The sequence below is a fragment of the Carassius carassius genome, chromosome 22 (assembly GCF_963082965.1).
Source record: "Carassius carassius chromosome 22, fCarCar2.1, whole genome shotgun sequence".
NCBI lineage: Eukaryota > Metazoa > Chordata > Actinopteri > Cypriniformes > Cyprinidae > Carassius > Carassius carassius.
The window spans coordinates 7,850,290-7,875,870 of record NC_081776.1 but is presented as its reverse complement, the minus strand read 5'-3'; the positions used below and the strand labels follow the sequence as shown (position 1 = coordinate 7,875,870).

Genomic DNA, 25,581 nt, shown 5'->3' with positions numbered 1-25,581 from the left:
TAGAGGACGAGAGGCTTTTGCCGTCCAACTCAGGTTTTTGTAATGTCGGTGAGATTAGCCAAGGTGGTGCTCGACCGTTAACATCCCCGTCATAGAACGGTTCACTGCTCGGGCAGTATGTTTGGTAGCACTTAGCGCCAAATCTGTTGCCCCCCACAGCTTTTTCACAGCCTCCGGTTGTAATATCTTTCTCGTTAAGAACCGCCATAAAGTGAAGTAAATTTGACAAAATTAGACGCAACTCGACACGCCTTCGATGAGACTTTAGGCCGCGGCCGAGTTTGGCGCGATCCGTTTGGCTAGAGAGTTCGTCCACCAGCGGCAACGCTGTATAACAGCAGTCTGCCATGTCAGCAATGGTGGCGAAACCCGCAGCGTTCGTGACGTGCGCTAATTAAGGCTGCTTCCAGGACCTCGGATCCTCTTGATGGAGGTCCGTGAAGAAGGGTAGCGGCTCACGGGGGAGATAGTTTATCCACCACACGGGTAACCACATCCGACAGCTCACTGAGGAAGGGGAGGCGCGTTTCTCCTGTCCGCTCGGAGGGAGAGAACCGCATGTGCCGGCCAGAGCCTACTCTGAGTCCGAAGCCACGGTGGACAAACATAATTTGTAATAGCAAATCTGCTGATTAACACACTCGAGTGGGGGAGAGCGAGCAAAGTGGAAAAAACTCCAGCGCATCACTGTATTCATAGTCCAAGCCGCACACATCGCCCCAAACCACCACCTCGTGCGGCGCCTCGGCGACCGCAGAAGCGTAACGGTGGGGGTTAGACGCGAGGCGACCTATAGAAAATACACTCCAGAGCGCAGAACTGTAGCCGCAGGCTATCACGGAGAGAACATGTAGAGAGGCTGCTAAACGAACCTTTGATGAGTGCCTCCCCGTGATAAACCCATTATACGGCTCTTACCTTTCGTTGACTCATCGCGTCCGCGAAGAGGAGTTGAACACTGCTCGAAGAAAAAAACGCTGAGAACACGAGATGGTTTCCTTAGGGCACAGATGATTCGCTTTCCTGAAGGAAATGAAATCTGAGCGAAATAGCGCGCGGTACTCAGGTATACGATGTGTACGCATGCGTAGGGCGGTGCCAAGCGCTATTTGGCCAATAGGATTGGCGGGATGGTATAGGGTATCAGACATTCGTCATACCGAGAGGTGATCCCATAAGGTGACGTCAACGCAGCATCGAAGTGACCTATGAAAGGGAAATAATGTTTATGCAGAGCTTTTGGGAGTTGTTTGATAAAATAGATCTCTTAAGGCCTACCAGATAAGATATAATATTAAAAAGGATAATTCAAGATGCATGATCGACATGGCTGAAACAAATGTGTGACTTGTTTTTATAATTTTAGACTTTATTATTGGCGCACTGGTCGGCGTCCAGTATCCCCGTTTACCCCTCCACGGGTTTACATTTGGTGAATCTGTCTCCCCCTCCTGTCTCGTTCTCGGTTTCTTTCCTCTATTATTTTCCACTCAGATTCTCGTGGTTTAAAATGGCGGCGTTGAGCAGCGCCGAGTCCCCACCGCCCGTCTTCAACGGAGACGCCATGAACCGCGATCCGGAGCGGGACCCGGGACTGCACGAGCTGGGCGCGGGGCTCGAACCCGACTGTCCCGGTGGAGCGGCCAGCACCGAATGCCAACAGGACATTCCCGAGGAGGTACAATGGGGGAGTCGGGGTTAAAGCAGAGCTCGGGTGTTGAGCGGAGCTGGGCTGGATGGAAAGGTTCAGGAAACACCGGCTGTAATACGGATCGTGTAGGGATGCAGTGCATTGCAATATAACGTTACATAAATATATAGTAGAGAAAATCTTATAACGTGCTTTCATGTATTCTCGCAAGGTGCATTTCCGAATGACGCCATTTATAATTCTCTCATTGCAGTTCCCTGAGCCAATGTTTATCAGAAGGCCTGTTCGTGTTTCATTTTTTTATATATCCCCCCTCCCGAACCCGTTGCATAGCATGCATGCTACATATCTCACCTTGCGATGCATCTTATTAATGGGAAACTACAGATGCAACGGGGAATACTAGCGGCTCGCTTGCATGGTTTTGTATCCTTTGTGTCAGCAGCTGGCGCGAGCTGCGAGTCAGCGTTCGAATGCATTTACATTTACATTTAATTCTGCAGTGATGTCATTGTGCTCGTTCACTGGGCCCTGCGAACGTTCTACATTTCTTTTTGATTTCGTGCAAATGTATTGCATTGTGCATGTTTCTTGTAAGCTGTCAGCACACATCACCTATGAGGCTTATGTTCCATGAACACACTGGGGTATTTCGTGGGCACCTTCTGCACACTGCAGGAGCATCCAGTTTAAGTTAGCAGCTGTGTTTTGGAACCTGTTTGACCAGCTTTCGTGTCAAGCTATCCAGACACCATCTACCATGTTTTCAAAACTCTCTAACTTAATTAGAATTTTCCAGGAGCATCCACTCGTTCTGATTCATTTGGAAAGTAAAAAAAAAAGTTTACACCGTCATACAAACCGAGCTATTCAGGAAACAGTTTACCTATTTTACTGGCAGACTAGTTGGATTAAAGAGCTGCTTGTGTAAATTATTGTAGGAGTGCTTAGTGCTAATTAGATTAATTTTACTGCTGGCTGCTGTTACAGGGTTAGACTGTAACAGTACTGTAACATACTTGAAGTGAAAAATGTGGTATTGTTAAAGAATGGGGAAAGATTTTACCTGAGTGAACAGTCCATTAACTTAGTTAGCAGTTTTATTGATGACCAGGGAAGGGATGCATCGATCTGATACTCGGGATCGGTATCGGCACCGATACTGGCATTTTCTGTGGATCGTGTATCGGTCAGACAAGACCGATCCAAATCCCATACTGTGCGTATACTATTGTGTTATTGTTGAGCCCCACGAAAGGCACAAAAACATAATAAAGATCCAAAACATTTTCGTGGACATATTTCAAGTGTTTTGAAGGTGTTCCATAGTTCAGTGTGAGGTACAGATTGATATAATAAGTCATTAAATTCAAGTTCACACAAACTCTTCTCTCCGATGTGGCTGTCTGTCATCCTCCATTCAGCAAATCAAACTGCGTGTCACGTTCATTTACAGTCAAAATGATGAAACTCTCTTCAAGAGCGCACAGTAACTGAGGTTTAAAATTGTTAAAAGAAAAGCCTCAATAAACTAACGCACAGATTTTATACACTAAGTATCAATATCTCTTCCCTTTGTACTAGTGGTGTCCGGTTTGCGAACAAATCGTTAGATTTAACCGGTTTTTCATAGTGAAAAAGTTCACCAAATCGGACTGAATCGTTTGAAACGGTTCATGTCTCCAGTAAGCATTCATCCACAAATTACCTAAATTTTAAATTTTAAAAATAATCCAATATCCTGGAGTAATTAATTTACTCAAACAGTACACTGACTGAACTGCTGTAAAGAGAGAACTGAAAATGAACATGAGCAGAGCAGCTTGTGTGTTGTACTAACTGTTCTATGTGGACTTGAAGGGCTGCACTACCTTGCACACTGTGACTCTGTGTTGTTTCAAGCTCATTATTCCTCGCACAGGATGTGCATAAGCACTCTGAGCCGCTCTGTATTGGCGCCTTTAGTATTATGACACTTTTCTGCGCAATCAAATATTATTAATAGTCCTTCTTGTTCTGTCCTATCTATCACATGTTGCTGCCTGTATTACTGTGCTATACATTTAAAAGAAACGTCTTTTAGATTTCTATTTAAATGTATATACTTGTTTTTTCATGAATGTATTCACTTTTATTTGTAAATTAAATATTTCACTAGATTTTATAAAATTATTGTGCGTCCATGATTTTTCTAGAATCTAGAGTATCTTTCGGTTCTGAATTATCCACTAATCTAGTTTATAATAGTATTTTTGTCATAGATTATGATTATATCTTTTTTTATTTGTTATTTTTCATTAAAATTAAGTTATGTGTATATGTAGTAGATTGTGATTAACACAAAAGAGTGATGATCAGGTCAACACAGAGAAGTATAGAAATTCTACATTGATTCTACATTGGATCGGTATCGGATCGGTTCTGAAAAAATGGTGTCGTTGCATCCCTAGGTCAGGGCTATAACCACCAAAGACTTTGCAGGGTTTGCAACAAATCTTCCCAATAAAGATTAGTTTGATGGGTTTTGCAGTCGGAGATTGTTGAACTTTTACGTTGAACCAGAATCTTAAATGATTGGTTACATTTACTGAGTGTATTGAGAGTTTCAACATTACTGCATTATTGACATGAATGTTGAGGGGAATGGTTCACCCTAAATTAAAATTCTATCATAAAGTTCTCATTATGTAGTTCTACAACTGTACAACTGTGAAGATAAGATCTTTGTTTTGATACAATTACACTAGAGCTTTTATGGTTGAAAAGAGATTCAAAAGCATCCTAAAAGTATCATATATGACACATTATATTTCATTTGGCTATTAATTGTCACAACTAGATTGAATTGAACTTGAGAATCCGATTAATCCAATCCATTGACAGAACATTCAAACAAATAATTTCTGTCAATAACGACTTTATTTTCAGTCTGTTTTTTATGCAGTACTGTTCATATGGCTTCAGAACTTATATGGACTACTCTTGTGGTGTTTGCATAATTTTTCAAGTGTAAAAGTTCCGGTTCCTTTTTAAATTCTTTTTAAGGAGAAAACAAAACTGTATATACTTCAAAATATTTAAAATATGTTCTTCTGCTTCTGTGTTCTACAGATAAAAAAGAAAGTCATAGGAGTTTTGGTATAGCATGAGGATGAGAAAATGATGACAGAATTTGTATATGGCTTCAAGTATTTCACATGTATCTATTTAAATGGTCTCAGTTACGTTGCATCATGTTGGAAACGCAGTCTGTTATCACATTGGGGTTTGCTTTAAAAGAAAGGCTCGTAACAAATGTCTGTTTGTTACAAGAAACTGTCAGCAATCCTCGTCTGTTTATCTGAGTTTATACTGGCAAGACAACTGAGAAGGTCCCTTGTCACTGGTGCCTTTTTTACACTAATTTGACTAGTAGAGCCAGTTTATCTGCAACGCTGATTAGGAATCAAGTGGCAGCTTGACTCTCGGAATGCAGGATTTTTAAAATCAGAACTAAAGTTAGATGCACTTAAATGTGCTATTTCAAGGGGGTGTTGAGGCATTCCAAGCTTCTTGACCGTCTACTGGAAAATAGTTTCTCCAAATGGTGATCATAATAAAGTTTACTTGTAAAGCTTTGTAGCGCTGTCAGATTGTGTTTACTTGGCTGGGACATTTCCCAGTGAACTTGGGAGTATTTTATGATGCTGGTTGTATTGCTTGGCAAAATTGAAAAATGTTTATTGGCTGTTTGGAACAAGTGCATTGCTTGCATGTTTTCTAGAGCAAATGCTTGGCTGAAATTTTGTAGTACTTTAAGAGAGAAATGTTTGTAATATTGAATGTGATAGTACTTTTTTTTCCCCCTGAATTGCAGTTGCGAACAATCATGACATCAGTGGTTTTAAAAGCATGCTGTAATTGAAATGTATAAAATCTTTAACCACTAAAAAATCTAGATCTATTATCTCCTGATAAATGTCCTAAGATGTTAAAAGGTTAGGGTTGTGAACGTTAGATTCTTGTTCAAAGTTGCATAAAATGTACATTTAGGATATCAGAGCTGACTGTTAAAGATGATGATGATGATGATTGTCATTTTATGAATTTAGTTACACAAAAAAGTTGAAGCAGTTTCTTTGCTAATGCTCACTCTGTATATTTAGTTCACACCTCAGATTTAATCACTATATCACAGTTTCTGTGGGCCGGGCTAGAGACAGCCGTCAGTGTTAGCTTTCACAGCTTAGTAAAGACAAGCAAATTATTCTGTTTATTACAGTCGTGGCCAGAAGTTTTGAGAATTACATAAATATTAGTTTTCAAAACGTTTGCTGCTAAACTGCCTTTAGATCTTTGTTTCAGTTGGTTCTGTGATGTACTGAAATATAATTACAAGCACTTCATACGTTTCAAAGGCTTTTTTCGACAATTACATGACATTTATGCAAAGAGTCAGTATTTGCAGTGTTGGCCCTTCTTTTTCAGGACCTCTGCAATTCGACTGGGCATGCTCTCAATCAACTTCTGGGCCAAATCCTGACTGATAGCAACCCATTCTTTCATAATCACTTCTTGGAGTTTGTCAGAATTATTGGGTTTTGTTTGTCCACCCGCCTCTTGAGGAGTGACCACAAGTTCTCAATGGGATTAAGATTTGGGGAGTTTCCAGGCCATGGACCCAAAATTTCAACATTCTGGTCCCCGAGCCACTTAGTTATCACTTTTGCCTTATGAAACGGTGCTCCATCGTGCTGGAAAATGCATTGTTCTTCACCACACTGTTGTTGGATTGTTGGAAGAAGTTGCTGTTGGAGGGTGTTTTGGTACCATTCTTTATTCATGGCTGTGTTTTTGGGCAGAATTGTGAGTGAGCCCACTCCCTTGGATGAGAAGCAACCCCACACATGAATGGTGTCAGGATGCTTTACTGTTGGCATGACACAGGACTGATGGTAGCGCGCACCTTTTCTTCTCCGGACAAGCCTTTTTCCAGATGCCCCAAACAATCGGAAAGGGGCTTCATCGGAGAATATTAGGGCTGCAACTAACGATTATTTTGATAATCGATTAATCTGTCGATTATTTTTACGATTAATCGGTTTATGTACTTATATTTTAGTTTTTTCCATTTTTTCCCCCCCAAGTAAATTATTAATAAATGGTCTTTATCCTTCAGCATAGATTTTTAAGAGATTTTAACCATTTTGCACTGTCATATCCTAATCAAAAATATACCTGGAGTTGTTTTATTGTGTTAGTAATCCTTTTTCGAACTCTTCTGCAATCAGAACACTGACCCATACTCTAGCAAATTTCACAAGGAGATTTAAAATAATGTTTTCACCATGGCAGTCCTTAGAGCTCCTAAAGTAGTTTAACATCCCGAACGAAGCTTATTAAGGAATCTTTCAGAACATATTTTCACGAAGAATAAGGATAAAACAGAATAAAATTGCAGTGCATTGTATTTTATTATTTACTGCGAAACAGCTTTATAGCTTTTGCTGTGAAATTGTAAACAATCCTTCGAATAAAGTGCCAGTGGCATGAAACCTGAATGGAACTCACAATTTAAAGTAAAATCCATCAGAAGGTTGTCCAGAAAAAAAAATTGGACAGTCACACACAAAAAACCTGCTGTGTGAAAAAGAGCAGTGAATACTTAGGAAAAAAAAGTGCATTTCAAATATCTTTAAACATTTACCTCTCTCATTCAGTCATAATTAGGCTGCACGACTGAATTTTGAACTGGTAAACTACAAACTGATCACAGAACATGTTTGTAAAGCTTTAAATGTTAACTGTTAAAAAGCAATGTTATCAGCTTTTACGACTAAACATTTTCAAACAACATTGTACTGGAGAATCTGCACAAATAAAAGTCTTAGGGGCCGTTCACATATCGTGCCTAAAAACGCGTAGAAAACACTAGGCGCGCTGCTTTCTCCTTCTTTCCAAATCGATCGGGCTCTTGCGCCCCTGAGGCGTCTGCCTTTGATAAGCAACCATGACGTGCTCTCTCCTTGAAGACGCGGAAATTTCAGCAAATGATAAATGGATTTGCAGCTCAAAAAATCGCTTGCAGTAGCTCTGCTACTAAATTTATTTCAAAATGGAAATCCATATACAACTATGATCAGCTGTTCCTTTCATCTTGACTGAGCTTTTAACGTTGTTACGGGAAAGGATGAAGCTGATTGGTTAGTTCTTATCACATGACCCGCGATGCGCTTGCAGCATTCTGAAAAGTTGAGATGTTTTTAACTCGATGCGGTGCGGTGTTGGAAATAACGAACTTGAGCGCGCAAAAGATGCGAAGTAAAAGTACTAGCAAAGTAAAGTACTCCCAGTCTCCCACATCCCGCTAAATGCTGCAGAGACGCTGTTCGGGAAGCACGTGACATAAAACGAGGCCAGCTATTGGCTATTCGCTACTTCTCCTGCTGTACTGGCTGAGTAAAACCTCCGGTGGCTCATTACTGCCACACTTTGGTCACCGCAGATTTGAAATATGCACGAAATGAGCCGCTTACGGCAAATAAAAGTTATTTAGCAACGAATCGATGACTAAATTAGTTGACAACTATTTCAATAATCGATTTTTATCGATTAAATCGATTCGTTGTTTCAGCTCTAGAGAATATGACTTTGCCCCAGTCCTCAGCAGTCCATTCACTATACTTTCTGAAGAAGATCAATCTGTCCCTGATGTTTTTTTTGGAGAGAAGTGGCTTCTTTGCTGCCCTTCTTGACACCAGGCCATCTTCCAAAAGTCTTGGCCTCACTGTGCGTGCAGATGCGCTCACACCTGCCTGCTGCCATTCCTGAGCAAGCTCTGCACTGGTGGCACTCCGATCCCGCAGCTGAATCCTCTTTAGGAGACGATCCTGGCACTTGCTGGACTTTCTTGGACGCCCTGAAGCCTTCTTTACAAGTTGAACCTCAAATTGAACCTCTTTCCTTGAAGTTCTTGATGATCCTATAAATTGTTGATTTAGGTGCAACCTTAGTAGCCACAATATCCTTGCCTGTGAAGCCATTTTTATGCAACGCAATGATGGCTGCACGCGTTTCTTTGCAGGTCACCATGGTTAACAATGGAAGAACAATGATTTCAAGCATCACCCTCCTTTTAACATGTCAAGTCTGCCATTCTAACCCAATCAGCCAGACATAATGATCTCCAGCCTTGTGCTCGTCAACATTCTCACCTGAGTTAACAAGACGATTACTGAAATGATCTCAGCAGGTCCTTTAATGACAGCAATGAAATGCAGTGGGAAGGTTTTTTTGTTTTTTTTGGGATTAAGGCCCCGTTTACACGATGGGAAAACGCAGATATTTCCCTGCGTTTTGGCCTGTCATTTACACGAAAACGACGTTTTTATCCCTGAAAACGATTATTTCTAAAAACTCCGGCCAAAGTGGAGATTTCTGAAAACGCCGGTTATGTGTTGCCGTGTCAACTGGGAGAAACGGGGTTTTAGGTTCTCAAACGTCACATTATGCGCCAGAAAATGCTTAACGTCATGTGAGCGCCCTATGTTTAGAGTTTGTTTGGGTAACGTTACTGTTTGATCATGGATGCTGTTAAGGTGGTACTCATTTTTACGTTTGGGCAAACTCTTTTGGTCTGTTTGCATTTGCAAACACAACTGCGCCATGTCTGTGTTGTTTTGAAAGGAACAGGAAGTTGCTCGATTTTGAGGATTCTGATTGGCTTGCATGGCTTTATCCTTCTCCCTACACTGCCGCCCATAGGTTTGGCATAGTTATGATGGCGCTCGACGGCGTATTTATGCGGGTTGATGTAAACGACAACTTTTTTGAAAACGATGTTGTGTGCACGATGTTATTTTTGAAAACGGAGGGGGGGAAATATTCGTTTCTCTAAATACCCGGCTATGTGTAAATGTGGCATAAGTTAATTTTCATGGCAAAGAAGGACTATGCAATTCATCTGATCACTCTTCATAACATTCTGGAGTATATGCAAATTGCTATTATAAAAACTTAAGCAGCAACTTTTCCAATTTCCAATATTTATGTAATTCTCAACTTTTGGCCACGACTGTAGATTCAGCACGGAATGAGGTCAAGTTCAAAGATCCTTGTTCAAACAGGAGAACCTAGGAATCATCTAGGAAAGGAAGCTGGGAAAACTGACTTGCTAATTTTCCTTTCAGATATGGAACATCAAACAGATGATTAAGTTAACCCAAGAGCACCTAGAAGCCCTTTTAGATAAGTTTGGAGGAGAACACAATCCACCATCTATATACCTGGAGGTGAGTTGGCCCAGCAAAGAGTGTCTGTCACGGGTGTGAATTGAGAGTAATGTAACGCTGTTTTACTTTACCAAGAAAGTTAATTTAAAAAGATGAATTTGACACCATCTATATTTGCAGTAAACTTTTGGGCTTTGTTCAAAAATCTAGAAAATCTAGTAGCATTTTCAGGCATCATAGATCATCTTTTCTTAAAGTCAGGTGTATTTTAAGACACCACTTTTAGTCGAACTCTAAGGCAGCATCCCAGGTATCCATCCCATAATGCATTGCAACACGCATAGTGCTGAAATACGTGCTAGTTGGTGCGAGAAATTATTCAAAATTCAAAAGGACCAATTAAAATGGACAGTGGAATATTTGTGTATGCATGTACTTTTTATGCGTATTAGAGCTTAGCAACGTGCTAATGGAAAACTGCTATGATCACTTTTAAGTTTCCATGTCAGTTAGCATGCTGCTTTACAAGGGATTCAGAATCTAGGGGGTTTGGCAAATCATTTATCTAATGTTTGAAACAACTGAATAAATTTAAAGGAAGAAAAGAAATAATGGATGTCTTTAGTTTGTAGCCTTTATCAGTAGCATTTCCCCTCGTGTATGCCATAACTGCTAATGCATAACCTCAGATATTTATCCTTCAACGGGTTCAAAAGAATGAGCATTTATGCGAAACATTTTCATAAAGTATTAATGATTTATTTCCTCCACGCCACAGGCCTATGAAGAGTACACTAGTAAGCTGGATGCATTACAGCAGCGGGAACAGCAGCTTTTGGAGGCCATTGGGAACGGAACAGAGTTTTGCTCCTCGCCCACACCCATCCTTCTGGATGTGAAGGGACCGGGCACCCAGAGTGCCCCCGCCACCCCAAATACCTTAGCTGTCCTGCAGACCCCTACAGACCCAACCCGAGGGAATCCCCGCTCGCCCCAGAAACCCATCGTAAGGGTTTTCCTGCCCAACAAACAGAGGACAGTGGTGAGTGATTGATTGTTGTTTGGTACTGAAAATATAGAAAGAATTCAAAATCGTATTATAACTGAACACTATAATGTAAATGCTGCATACTACTTATATAATACTGACCTAATGACAGAATTTGAATTGGGGGATTTGAAAAAAGTAGGTGTGTTCTATCTGTAATGATCTGCCCACTTCTGGATTTGATAAGTTTTGTCATGAATGGAGATGGTAGGATATTTTGACGATACTTCACAGTAAGATTTCAGACAGGGCTTTTGGAGGGAATTTCCACTCCGACCAGATTTTAGAGTGGAGGGACTCCATGGGAAATGAGCAAATGTAAGTGACCCCCCTTTATTTTGATTATGTGCTCAGCTGGTCTCTGTTGGTTTAGCAAAGAGAAGCAGCAGCATGAGCTGGAGCCAAGAAATCAAACGTGGCCAGATGCAACTGCAGTCTCACTGTAAGGAGATGAAAGTGTGTGTGGTTTATGTGCGTGTTTCAGGTTCCAGCTCGTTGTGGGATGACTGTGAGAGACTCCTTAAAAAAGGCTCTGATGATGCGAGGCCTGATCCCAGAATGCTGTGCGGTTTACAGGGTTCAGGATGGGTAAGAACTGTATTCTGAACGCATATCTTAACATCATTAGTGCTAAAACAAGCCACGCTGCGAGTTGTACTTAACGTTTACTGACTGTCCCGCCCACATTAGGGAGAAGAAGCCCATTGGCTGGGACACAGACATTTCCTGGTTGACGGGGGAGGAGCTCCATGTTGAGGTTTTAGAGAATGTGCCACTGACGACCCATAATTTTGTGAGTATGATGAAACTGACCACAAACTGGTTTAAAAATAAATCTGACAAAAAGGAGTAAGTTAGAGCTGAGAGTTGACATATCATAGGTGTGGTCATTTCTACTCTTCTTAAATACACCTTGACATGTTGAAGACGTGTTGAGGTTCATCCCCGCTTGTCCGTAATGCATTGTTTTTCAGAAGCATCCAGATTCTTTGTAATGACTCTTTAAGTGTTATTCTACGACTCAACAGGTGCGAAAGACCTTCTTCACGCTGGCCTTCTGTGACTTTTGCCGGAAGCTGCTGTTTCAGGGCTTCCGCTGCCAAACGTGCGGCTACAAGTTCCACCAGCGCTGCAGCACAGAGGTCCCGCTCATGTGTGTCAACTACGATCAGCTGGAGTAAGTGTTCATGGGAGATTTTTCACTTCTGCATTATCCATAGAAGGCTGAAATTTGTTCCATGCGTAATGCACAGTAAAATAAAGCATGTAAATACTATTAAAATTAAATCCTTCTCGCGAATTAGATTAGTCTGATTACAGTTTTGTGCTTTGGTTAAGTGATGGTTATGCAAAATTAACTTGTACTGATGTTATAATTTTTGTTTATAATTTTGATGTTCAGTTTACTGCTGGCATCAAAATTTCTAGTGCACCACCCCTTTACCCAGGAGGAGCCATCATCCGAGGGCACGACACCCGTGTCAGAGATGTGCCCCTCCCTGCCTCCATCCGAGTCCACTGGGTGAGATTTTAGTTCACATCTGCACTCTATTGTCCATGTAGTAAAGTAAATCTTATTAATACATAAGGTAACACTTTAGTATGTTGACCAGTTCTCACTATTAACTAGTTGTTTATTAGCATGCATAATACTAGCATATTGGCTGTTTATTATTAGTTCTTAAGCACATATTTTGCATGACCATATTCTATATCCTTAATCCTACCCAATACCTAAACTTAACAACTACCTTATGAAGGTATTAATATTAATAATCAGTAATTAGGATTTTATTGAGGCAAAAGTCATAGCTATTTAATAGTGAGAACTGGACCTTAAAATAAAATGTGACCATATGTAATATTAAATATAATTATGTAAAACAGTTAATAATTTATATTTATATATTTTATAGAATAGAGATATATATATATTTGTTAATAATACGCACTATTGTTCAAAATAATAATAATAAAAAATAATAAATTCAAAGAAGCCTCTTATGCTCCCCAAGGCTGTATTTATTTTATTAAAAATACAGTAAAAATAGGTATATTATGAAATATTATTACAATTTAAAATAATCACTTTCTATTTCAATGTTTAAAGATGTAATTTATTGGTGTGATGGCATAGTACAGTTTCAGAAGTCATTACTGCAGTTTATATGATCCTTCAGAAATCATTCACAAATAATTTCTGATTATGAAAAAGCTTAATGTTTTTTTTAATGTTTTAATGTTTTTAATGTCTTTAATGTTTTTGCTTAATGTTTTGGTGGAAACAGACATTCAGATTTGTGATAAATAGAGTAAAAAGGGAAAAGTATTTATTTTTTGTAACATTATACATTTCTTTACATTATACGTTTATTTTGATCAATTTAGTGCAGCCTTGCTGAATAAAAGTCTTAATTTCTTTATTTCTTTCAAAACAAGACATAAAAACACCACTTACTGATCCCAAAATTTTGACTGGTAGTGTACACACACACACACACACACATACACACACATACATATATGTAGTACTTACTGCTATCTATCTATTTTTTAATTGATCAATTGTAAGTGTCACATTAAGTATATACTATAGTGTGTAAGTGGCTTTAATCATGTACTAGGCTGAATTTCATTGTCTGTTTTCTCCAGGTCTCTGTGCCATCCTACTGTGTCCCCATCCAAATCCATCCCTATCCCACAGTCCTTTAGACCTGGAGCTGGAGAGGAGGACCACCGCAACCAGTTTGGCCAGAGGGATCGCTCTTCCTCAGCCCCTAACGTCCATATCAACACCATCGAGCCCGTCAACATTGATGTGAGAACTGGACAGTTCAACAGTTAATCGATATATTTTAGGCAAAAGCATTTAATGCATTTTAATGTAATAGGTCCCACTTTAAAATGTGACCCTAGACCACAAATCCAGTCTTAAGTCACTGGGATATAGTTTTAGCAATAGCCAAAAAATTTTATGGGTCAAAATTGGCGATATTTCTTTTATGCCAAAAATCATTAGGATATTAAGTAAAGAACATGTTCCATGAAGATATTTTATACATTTCCTACCATAAATATATCAAAACTTCATTTTTGATTAGAAATATGCATTGCTAAGAATTTTTTTGCACCCTCAGATTCCAAATTCTCAAATAGTTGTATCTCGGCCAAATATTGTCCGGTCCTAATAAACCATAAACCAATGGAAAGCTTAATTATTCAGCTTTCAGATGATGTATAAATCTCAATTTCGAAAAATTGACAATTAAGACGGGTTTTGTGGTTTTGTCTTTACTTACCACTTCCTGAATCAAAAAAAATAGTATGTAGTAATACTACTAAATATTAATATTGTTAATATATGAAGTGTGCTTTAGTTTTAGATACATTCTTATTTATTTACATTTAAAAAAAAATTTTTTTTAACTATCCTTATGCATATAATCTTATTCATATAATTTGTTATACCCAAAATAACCAAAGGTACATTTGCAGTGCACTGCAAGCAAAAAGCAGAAACTGTTACTGATCTCCCCTAGTCCCTGCTAATCGGTGTTATTTCTGTACAGGATTTGATCCGTGATCAAGGCTTACTGAGGTCAGATGGAGGTAAGTGTTGTTCGAATCAGGAAACGTACACTGAATTCAAACAGCTTTCCGTCATCCCATGTCTTTGTGCTGTCTCTGTGTCATTGGCCTTAGAAGTTTGGGATAGCTGATCCATTTCACTCTGCCTGTTAGTAAAAGCTGACACACAGGCCTTTCTCTCCCCTGTCCACTTTGTGAATCGCTTCAGCTCTTTTCTTTTTCACTAGTGGCCTGCTGTAAACGACTAATTTCTAATCGGTGTTCTCAAAACCCGCCCATATCCTTACTGCTTCTTCAAAACATGTCCCAGAACTGTTTAAAGGGACAGTAACCCCCAAAAATGAAAATTCAGTCATCATATATTCAACCTGATGTCGTTCCGAACCTGTATGACTTTCTTTTTTTGTTGAATGTAAAAGAAGTTGTTTTGAAGAATGTTTGAGTTGCTCTTTTATTAAAACGGGTTTAGAACGATACAAGGGGTGAGTAAATGATAACTGAATTCTCATTTTTGGGATATACAGATATAATTAAGAACTGGCTCTGTGTCACCTAGAATTCGCTTGATCATCTCTAAAGAAGCTCTGAGAGTGGACACAGGATTTTGGTAGTTGGTGACAGGAAGTGCAACTGAGCTTCGAGGGCCAGTGATTCCGTGTCTGTCTCTCTCCCTCCTGCAGCCCCCTCGCAACACCCAGCCCGCTGCTTGAGGAAGAACCGAACACGGACCTCAAGCCCCCTTCTGTCCTCCCACCCCAATGACATTGTCTTTGATTTTGAGCCTGAGCCAGTATTCAGAGGTAGCTAGGCCTTCGTGCGTGGCTGTGTTCCACACCTTGTCTTGTCTTTTGCTTGTCTGTCTGTCTGTGTTTGTCTTTCACCTTGTGTGTTTTGTTGACATATTTCACTCCTCCTCGTTTAAATTCTCACCTTCTCTGCCACTCCTCTCACGCAAACATTTTCACTGACGTATGATGGGCTGCAGTCACTTTTCCTCAGCTCCTCAGTACACTACAAACTCACTAAGGCAAAAAAACATATTTCACATATTTCACTCAAAGATATTTCAAACGTGCAGCCCCTACTTTTAAATGATAATAACTCAGCAAGTCAGCATTGAATATATTTTCTATTCCGATCATATTTTGCCATTATCTAACACCCTGTTAATCATTAAAAACATAATTTAATAACCAATAAGTAATCTTTAATAAATCTCAAAATTAATACTCATTTTTCATACTGTACATGTTAATAGTGTGATGCCTAAATTCACTTGCATCTTGCATAATAATAATAATTATTATTAGTTTAGAAAAAGTAGTAATGTGAAAAAAAAAAATAAAAATATATATATATATATATATATATATATATATATATATATTATTTGTATTTTTTTTATTGATTTATATATTTATTTATTTATTTATCGGCTTAATTGTATCGGACAGTGTTATTTTAATATTATTTCTCATTTCCAATTGTATTATGTAAATATTATTTATATTTATATTCGAATATTATTAATATTTTGAATTCACTTTAATTGTCATTTTCAGTTTGTTTTTACACCTAGTAATTTGATGTGCTTTTGTCAATTTAGTGTGTCTATTTAACTTTAATTTATTTTTTTCAGTTTTAGTAATAAACTGTAGTAATTAAACTTATTTTACGTCAGTTAGTTGTCAAGGCCACATTTCTAATTTTCATAATTGATTTATTATTATTATTTTAAGTTCACGATTTTCATTTAATAGTTATATTTTATTTAACTTAATAAAAACTATTTTATTACTTTTAGTTTACAGTAACACACTGGTACAGACCAGAATTGTTTGTTTTAATCCTTACTTACAGTAATTTAGCATACAAATACATTTTTGGGGGTACTTTTTGATTTGTCCATTGGGAAATAGATGGGATGTGGCTCAGGATTTGATAGTATACTTCATTGGAGGCATACATCAGATGTGACCCTTTCCCCTCTTACTCTCTGCTGTGTGACTCTTAAGATTAGAATTTTTTTCCTTTTGTCTTCTTCCCCTCTTAATCTGTCTCTCTCGTCTTTGACTTCCATATTTCCAGTTGAAGTAACTGTGTTTTGTTTCTCGACCTCTCGTGATGCCAGGCTCTACACCAGGCCTGTCGGCCACCCCTCCTGCCTCCCTGCCTGGTTCCCTGCCCAATGTGAAGGTGTCCAAATCACCCTGCCAACCGAGAGAACGGAAGCCGTCGTCTTCATCTGAGGACCGCAATAAAATGGTGCAGATCTATTGAACTTGACACTTATAGTATTGGTCAAAGTTCATCGATATGGTTTCTGACATTTATTTTGTTTAATATATAGAAAACCCTGGGTCGACGGGACTCGAGCGATGATTGGGAGATCCCGGAAGGTCAGATTACCCTGGGACAGCGGATAGGATCTGGCTCTTTTGGAACCGTCTACAAGGGGAAGTGGCACGGTAGGTCCTGTGAAAGAGTTTTGGTCTTCAGGAATGTAGAGAAGTAGAGAAGGAATGTACAGAAAAGGCTAAATGAGTGTCTTCCTCATAGGTGATGTGGCGGTAAAGATGTTGAATGTCACAGCTCCCACTCCACAGCAGCTACAGGCCTTTAAGAATGAAGTTGGTGTCCTCAGGTAAGATATTATAAGGCCCAAAATTGCTAAAATTGTTCATGATTTCAAAACAGAGATGGTGTCTGTCCAAACTGTAGGTTTTAGATAGTGGTTAAGCAGTAAAAAAATTTTTTATTCCTAATACCATTGCTTTTTTACATGTTATTTTATACATATTTATTTTATTTTTTTATTTTTATTGCGAATAAAATAATAATCTAAAGGGGTTTAAATTACCCCAATTAATGTAAACAGGGTCAACCATTAAGTAATAAAATATCATAATATTTATTTCTTCCTCATTGTTTATTTTTTTATACATTTGTACTACTAATTTGTAAAGTTTTTATTGAATTTTTGTTGGAAGTAAATAATCAAAAACTATCCCAGTTGTTAGTAACCGGGTTGCAAAAATATACTAAATTATTGCATTTAAATTAAACTATTCATATTAAATATAATATCATAAAAACAAATCACATGGAATATTAAATTTGACCTCGATGTTTATTTTATTAAAATTTTATTGGAAAAAAAATAATCAAAAGATCCCAATTTAATCACAAATTAAATGTTATATATTAAACTGTAAAAATTTAAATAATTAAATCAAACCATTAAATTAAATATAAAACAGTACAAGATAATAAAATGAAATCTATAGTATATATAATATTTCATTTGACCTCCTAAGATTGACTATCAACATAAGGGCTAAGCACATCCTTTCACTGACCACTGACTTTATTGTATTAAAGAGTTTTCTATCCTTGTTGACTGATAGTATCCTGCCAATTCTTTTTGAAATCAAGCAATGAAACATAGTATTTAAATATTTACAAAAGTCCCAGTTCACTAGTTATTTATAAACCTTAGATTTTTTTGTCATTAAATGTTAGTCTAATGTTCTATCAAAACATTGTTCTGTCAAAGCATACTGAATATTTGTTATCTCCCGCAGGAAAACCCGCCATGTGAATATCCTGCTCTTCATGGGCTACACCACCAAACCCCAGCTGGCTATAGTTACACAGTGGTGTGAAGGCTCGAGTCTCTACCACCACCTGCACATCATCGAGACCAAGTTTGAGATGATCAAGCTGATTGACATTGCCCGGCAGACAGCTCAGGGCATGGAGTGAGTGACACTCAAAAGCTTTTAGAGAAAATGTAAAATGTAATATTTAACAAAGAATCCATTTAGTCTTCTAGCTTGAATAGAAGGCGTGAAACCTGCTGTTGTTATGATACTCAGTTGCTCAGGTTATAACACTTTTTTTCCACAGCTATCTGCATGCCAAGTCCATCATCCATAGAGATCTGAAGAGTAACAGTATCCTTTGTAAAATATTGATTATTATAGTAATTATTAGAAATCTAAAAAATATTTTTTTTAGGTTAGTATTGACAGGCATGTGTGCGTCTGCATGCTCTTAGCCTTAACACCACCTCCCTAGATATCTTTTTGCATGAGGACCTAACAGTAAAGATTGGTGATTTCGGTCTGGCTACAGTGAAATCCCGCTGGAGTGGCTCACACCAGTTTGAGCAGCTTTCTGGCTCTATCTTGTGGATGGTGAGTGAAGGAGCATGTCTTAACTATATTTGAGTTTCTTCTGAATTGACATTTTTATCTGGACTGACTCATTGGTCTGCTTCAGGCTCCAGAGGTAATCAGACTGCAGGATAAAAACCCATACAGTTTCCAGTCAGATGTCTACGCGTTTGGTATTGTGCTCTACGAGCTCATGTCAGGGGCTCTGCCTTATTCTAACATCAACAACAGAGACCAGGTGAACCTCTTAGAAGTGTGTTTAAGCAGTTCAGATGATGACTAGATGGAAATTTATTACCAGTGATTGTTTTTTGTTCCTTGAACATGCAGCTTAAGCATTTTCTGCCCAAATTTTGCCTGAAATAGATTAAGTACCAACCCTCTACATTGTGAGTTAATCACTTGTATATTTTACTCTGGGCGACTAAATGTCCATTGTTACCCATTAGCTAATAAACTCTTAGATTTTACTCGCCAGTGTGTGTTTTCGAGGCTATTATACGTTTAGCTCATACAGCGGGTACGGAAAGTATTCAGACCCCCTTAAATTTTTCACCGTTATATTGCAGCCATTTGCTAAAATCATTTAAGTGCATTTTTTCCTCATTAATGTGCACACAGCACCCCATATTGAGAGAAAAACACAGAATTTTTGACATTTTTGCAGATTTATTAAAAAATAATAAATATCACATGGTCCTAAGTATTCAGACCCTTTGCTGTGACACTCATATATTTAACTCAGGTGCTGTCTTTTTCTTCGGATCATCCTTGAGATGGTTCTACACCTTCATTTGAGTCCAGCTGTGTTTGATTATACTGATTGGACTTGATTAGGAAAGCCACACTCCTGTCTATATAAGACCTTACAGCTCACAGTGCATGTCAGAGCAAATGAGAATCATGAGGTCAAAGGAACTGCCTGAAGAGCTCAGAGACAGAATTGTGGCAAGGCACAGATCTGTCCAAGGTTACAAAACAATTTATGCTGCACTTAAGGTTCCTAAGAGCACAGTGGCCTCCGTAATCCTTAAATGGATGACGTTTGGGACGACCTGAACCCTTCCTAGAGCTGGCCATCCGGCCAAACTGAGCTATCAGTGGGAGAAGAGCCTTGGTGAGAGTGGTAAAGAAGAGCCCAAAGATCACTGTGGCTGAGCTCCGGAGATGCAGTCGGGAGATGGGAGAAAGCTGTAGAAAGTTAACCGTCACTGCAGCCCTCCACCAGTTGGGGCTTTATGGCAGAGTGGCCCGACGGAAGCCACTCCTCAGTGCAAGACACATGAAAGCCCCCATGGAGTTTGCTAAAAAAACACCTGAAGGATTCTCTGGTCTGATGAGACCAAGATAGAACTTTTTGGCCTTAATTCTAAGTGGTATGTGTGGAGAAAACCAGGCACTGCTCATCACCTGTCTAATACAGTCCCAACAGTGAAGCATGGTGGTGGCAGCATCATACTGTGGGGGTGTTTTTCAGCTGCAGGGACAGGACGACTGGTTGCAATCAAGGGAAAGATGAATGCGGCCAAGTACAGGGATATCCTGGACGAAAACCTTCTCCAGAGTGCTCAGGACCTCAGACTGGGCCGAAGGTTCACCTTCCAACAAGACAATGACCCTAAGCACACAGCTAAAATAACGAAGGTGTGGCTTCACAACAACTCCGTGACTGTTCTTGAATGGCCCAGCCAGAGCCCTGACTTAAACTCAATTGAGCATCTCTGGAGAGACCTGAAAATGGCTGTCCACCAAACGTTTACCATCCAACCTGACAGAACTGGAGAGGATCTGCAAGGAGGAATTTGGATCCCCAAATCCAGGTGTGAAAAACTTGTTGCATCTTTCCCAAAAAGACTCATGGCTGTATTAGATCAAAAGGGTGCTTCTACTAAATACTGAGCAAAGGGTCTGAATACTTAGGACCATGTGATATTTCAGTTTTTCTTATTTCATAAATGTGCAAAAATGTCAACAATTGTGTTTTTTCTGTCAATATGGGGTGCTGTGTGTACATTGAGGGGAAAAAAATGAACTTAAATGATTTTAGCAAATGGCTGCAATATAACAGTGTAAAATTTAAGGGGGTCTGAATACTTTCCATACCCACTGTATATATTTTTTCACTCACTATACACTTACTGAGCGCTTCAGAGTTTCGCTCTCCATCAAGCGGTCTGTACTTTTTCAATTCATCTCAATGGACGTACAGCGCACCTGTATTTGATGCACCGTAAACTCTGTGTGAAGGCGCACGACTCGCCATTGGTTTGCTGATAGCGCTGTTTCTCACACATGCAAAGAGAGCGATTGAATCACTTCGCTACATATAAACTATATTCTTTGTTGTATTCTCCTGTCACAGTAATGGAGTTAATTTGGAATTATTCAGCTTTTTAGAACAAGCAGAAGATATGCCGGTTTGTCCGGTAGTTGGCGGAGCTAATGCATAAATGGCAATTTCATTGGCTGGTGTTAATCTATTACGGTCCCTATTTTGATTTTAGCAAATCAGTTAGACTGAACGCAGATAACGTGATTAATATTCATGAACCCAGCAGCTCATCAATCTGTAGTGCATTGTATATTGTTAGTATGGTAGTAGAATTTGTAGTAGTATTATCTTTTAATAATAATATTATCTATTACTATTACTTTTTTTTTTTTTTTTTACAAAAACCCTGAAGGACTAACAGTATCTTAAGAATCACAGTCAGTTAAAATGACAAATATGCATTCATACATGGTTACCAAGTTTTAGTTCTAATCATTAAAGTTATATCATTAAATTGTGCTTAATTATCATAAAACCATTATATAATGCGTGATTGACTTAGAGGCTAAGATTTAAGAAGCTTTGCCATTTTACAAAGATAAGGTGTGTGTGTGTGTGTGTGTGTGTGTGTGTGTGTGTGTGTGTGTGTGTGTGTGTGTGTGTGTGTGTGTGTGTGTGTGTGTGTGTGTGTGTGTGAAATGATATATCAGTCTGGCGAGTAAACAAAAGAAAAAGTACTAGCCAATGGCGATTATATTTCCAAGGTGTGCGTAGAGGGTTGAGTACATAAACATGAATACTACTGCTTTTTTATTTTATCATCAGTTTTGAAAGTTTATGGTACTATATGTGTAATATACTAGTAAAAAGGATGTATATGACTTAAATCTGATCTGTACCATGACAAATTACTGCCAGTATCTGAATATTGTAGAAAGGACAGTTTATATCTTTCCTTGTATAGATTATCTTCATGGTTGGCCGGGGTTACCTTTCTCCTGACCTGAGCAAAGTGCGCAGTAATTGCCCCAAGGCCATGAAGAGACTTATGGCAGATTGTCTGAAGAAAAAGCGAGAGGAGAGACCTCTTTTCCCTCAGGTAATGTTGTGAAAACCTATTTTTGCTTTCCCCATTTACACCTGCCATCTGTCAAGGCCATGCAGATTTATGTTAAGGTAACCGCAACAGAGTGGTATTAACAAATGCAGCTTTGAATTAGTTTGATTTCAAATTTCATGAACGTGTTTTAATAAAAAAAGCGTATGTGTTAAAATATTATTTTAATCAGTTATTTATTTATGGCAGATCCTGGCCTCGATTGAGTTATTGGCACGCTCTCTGCCCAAGATCCACCGCAGTGCTTCTGAACCGTCCCTTAACCGCGCTGGATTCCAGACAGAAGACTTCAGCCTGTACGCCTGCGCTTCCCCCAAGACGCCCATTCAGGCTGGTGGCTATGGCAAGTACACAAATATTGTTGTACATTTTTTTTACTTGTATTGCTTTAATAAGTATGAAAACTGATACAAAACGGTCCTTTGTGCCCTCTTTTAGGTGAATTCTCAGCATTTAAATAGTGCTCCAAATTCTAAAGCTCCATCCCTTGTCAGTTTTTGCTATGCCTTGTGTTCCTACGGTGGGTTCATCCATAACAACACAAGGAATAGTTTTCAAAGAATGTGCCGTTTTTCTTCCTCTTTACCCGAAGAGCTACGGCCTCAATGGAATTGCTTTAAAATAAAATGATCTCTGCAGGATGTCATTGCTGAATTTACGAAAATGTCATAAACATCACATAGGACAACTCGATAAAAAACGACTGAGGTGAGAAACCAACATCTGGTCACTGGAAAGGAAAAAGGCAATCAAACCCAAACAGATTATGGAAGGGAATAAAAACCTTTCCCCAAGAAGAAAGATAAACGGGTTTGGGATGAATGATATTGGGAGCACAAGCCCCACTTTTGCTTCACCCCTGGAGCGGAAAAACATAGCACTGGCCAATCAGAAAACAGGGTCCAGTGGCATGGAATGATGGGAAAGTTGGCATAAGAGAGGCCATCAAGCCGCAGTCGTGGAAAGGTGCTGAATGTCAGGAGATAACTTGAATGATATTTAGAAATGTTTTTTCTCTTGCAATGAGTTTGTTCTTGGCAGGAGTTACTAATAATATAGATTTCTTTTGTTTTCAGCATTTTTTCCCCCTCAAGGGTCATATGTTGTAGATAAACACCCTTTTTTTCTGTTACAGATATAGTTTGTGAACAGGTATAAATGAAGCAACCATCAAAAGACCTCTTAAATATATATATATTATTGAATATTATTTAGCTTCTTTTGCTTTTAATTCTGATTCAAGGCAAACTCTAGTACTTTTTTTATTTTGCATTTCACATCCCCACTAATGTCCCACGCAAAGAAGCCTGGGTAAATGTTTTTAGTCTTGGATCGGCACAGATACCATACAACATTTCCCTGGTGGGCAAATTCAAAGCCATTTCTGCGCTTCTAGAGAATGTGATTTTAGTTTTATTTTGTTTTGCCTCCTTATAATAGCTGTCATGTTTCTGAATAAGTCAAAGGTCATATTATTTAAAGATTCTTGTAGAAAAACCCACTGTATAAAGCAAACACGAAGCTTTGCTATGGACTTACAATGTGGGCGTATTTCAGATGTATTTCTGTACTTTTCACTACAACTTTACTCATTAGAAGCCATTCCTTTGAGGCCGTAACAGTTAATTGATTTCCTTTTTTTTGGGGATCCATCATGTGACAACTCTTTGGACCTTGCACCTCTGGATTCATTCCAATATGTTTGTTCACGGGTCTTCGTTTTTTGTTTTTTTTTTAAGTTTCATATAGTTTTTCTTGTGTTCTAGACAGGCAGGCCTGCAAAGTTACATTAATTTATATTGCTTTAATTTTATTACTTTTTGTTCGGTGTTGTCTCAAACTCTCGGAGAGGTGTGTGTGTGTGTGTATATATATATTTTTTCTCTCACTCATTCTGTGATTTGCTGAAATGGACATTACGCAGTGTGTCTGTGCACTTTGTATAAATGACTGACACAGATAAGCAATTTTGCCTTTTTAAAGACTTAATATATTTTGTCATATGAAGAGGTTAAAGCATGGTTACCGGATTGCAAAATGAATGAAAATCGATTTCAAAAGCAGGCAGGGCCATGGGACACTAAAAACCAAAGCTTAATCCAACCTCCTTACGCCATCTGTGTCCACCTTCAACATTGCCGGTGAATGGTTATCTGGATCTTCGACCAAATCGATTCGCCCTATGACTCAAAAGGCTTCCTGTTCGCAGAGTGCGACAAAGCGGCGACTCTTCGTTTCAAGTTGGTCCAAAGACTTCTACGTCAACCTACTAGCATAGCTTTGGGCTGTAGTGACACTAGCACTGTGTAGCCCGAAGTTCACTGTGGATGGTGGAAGTGGCCTTGTAGGGATGCTTTTCGTAATTCTGCCTCTCCTAAGGGAAATAAGTGGCTCCACCTTCTTTTTTTTTCATAGGAAATGACACTTTTGCTTTCGGCTCCACAAAATACTTGATGTTGCACAGATAACCGAGGCTCTGCGTGAGGACAAGCGCCCCATCTTCTTGCTTCTGTTCAGATGGATTGACTTATTTATTTTGGTTCTCTTTTTGATTGTTTTTATAAGAGCGATGCTCTGTGAATTGGTTCCGCCACTTAAACTTGCCATTAAGGAGAGAGGAGCTCCACAGATCCTTTCGGTCATGACGGTGGTCACTGTTTTCACATGTATAGTTTGTGACGAGACGTTTGAATGGACTTGTTCTCAGATTAAGCTGGCAAACCTAACATGGGTTGCGTATGGAGATGGTAGAGGTGTATTTTAAGAATGCTCTATTTATTTTCTATGGGAATGTTACTGAGGTCTGACTTGTGAAGGATTGATCCTTCTTGACTGGAATACTTGGGGACCTGCTTAATTAAAACTCAGAGATACACATAAATGTATTCTCTAAAAACATTTTACTTTCACTCCCCAACCCCCCGTTTTATTTGCTTTTTTTAAAGCCTTCACCAAAAAACGTCTGGATTACATTCTCTTTCTGTTGCCTTGCCTGCACTTTAAACCCCCAGCCAGTGCAAGTTCATTCAAGTAAGAACTATCATACAAATATTTGGGAGACTCTTTTCATCTGTAAATAGCTGTACAAAGGAAGTACTGTCCGTTTGCTAGGAGGCATGGAGATAAAAACAATGAAATGACTTCAAATGTTTCAACTTACGAAATAAAGGTTAAGAAAAGACGTTTTGATAGATGAAATTCTGATAAAATGTTTCTGTGTAAAAATATATAAAAAAAGACTGTATAATATAAAAGGAAAAAAGAGCTTAATGTATTTGTTGTGAATATGAAAAACTGATATATTAAAGAAGTGCATGAAAACTGGCTAATGTTTTTGTGCTTTATTTTCATTTTATGTGAAATTTAATGGGAAGCACATCTTGCTTTTAAATGCGGTCACATTTAACACTTTTGATGCTACATTTATTTTCTGTATTCTTCTGTAAAGTTTAAAAGGAGTTGCCTTTCACTAGTTCTGCCCACTCTTTTCTTACTCTGCTCCTCCAAATCTTTGTTT

The 25,581-nt window shown here is 38.7% G+C and overlaps 1 protein-coding gene across 2 annotated transcripts; it reads left to right on the top strand.

The window, feature by feature from the left end:
* Positions 1–1,405: 1,405 nt before the first annotated feature.
* Positions 1,406–25,388, top strand: LOC132098843 (serine/threonine-protein kinase B-raf-like). 2 transcript variants are annotated; one of them, XM_059505065.1, is made up of 20 exons: positions 1,406–1,678; positions 9,820–9,921; positions 10,640–10,903; positions 11,394–11,497; positions 11,600–11,702; positions 11,938–12,086; positions 12,312–12,431; positions 13,562–13,727; positions 14,479–14,518; positions 15,178–15,297; positions 16,629–16,762; positions 16,848–16,965; positions 17,057–17,141; positions 18,082–18,258; positions 18,407–18,453; positions 18,578–18,696; positions 18,782–18,913; positions 21,912–22,046; positions 22,254–22,407; positions 22,503–25,388. In XM_059505065.1, the coding sequence occupies exons 1-20, from the start codon at positions 1,511–1,513 to the stop codon at positions 22,523–22,525; spliced, it is 2,460 nt and encodes an 819-aa protein (XP_059361048.1). In that variant the 5' UTR covers positions 1,406–1,510; the 3' UTR covers positions 22,526–25,388. The 2 variants fall into 2 exon arrangements, with proteins under 2 accessions (XP_059361048.1, XP_059361049.1); XM_059505066.1 differs by lacking the exon at positions 15,178–15,297.
* The last annotated feature ends 193 nt before the right edge of the window (positions 25,389–25,581 follow it).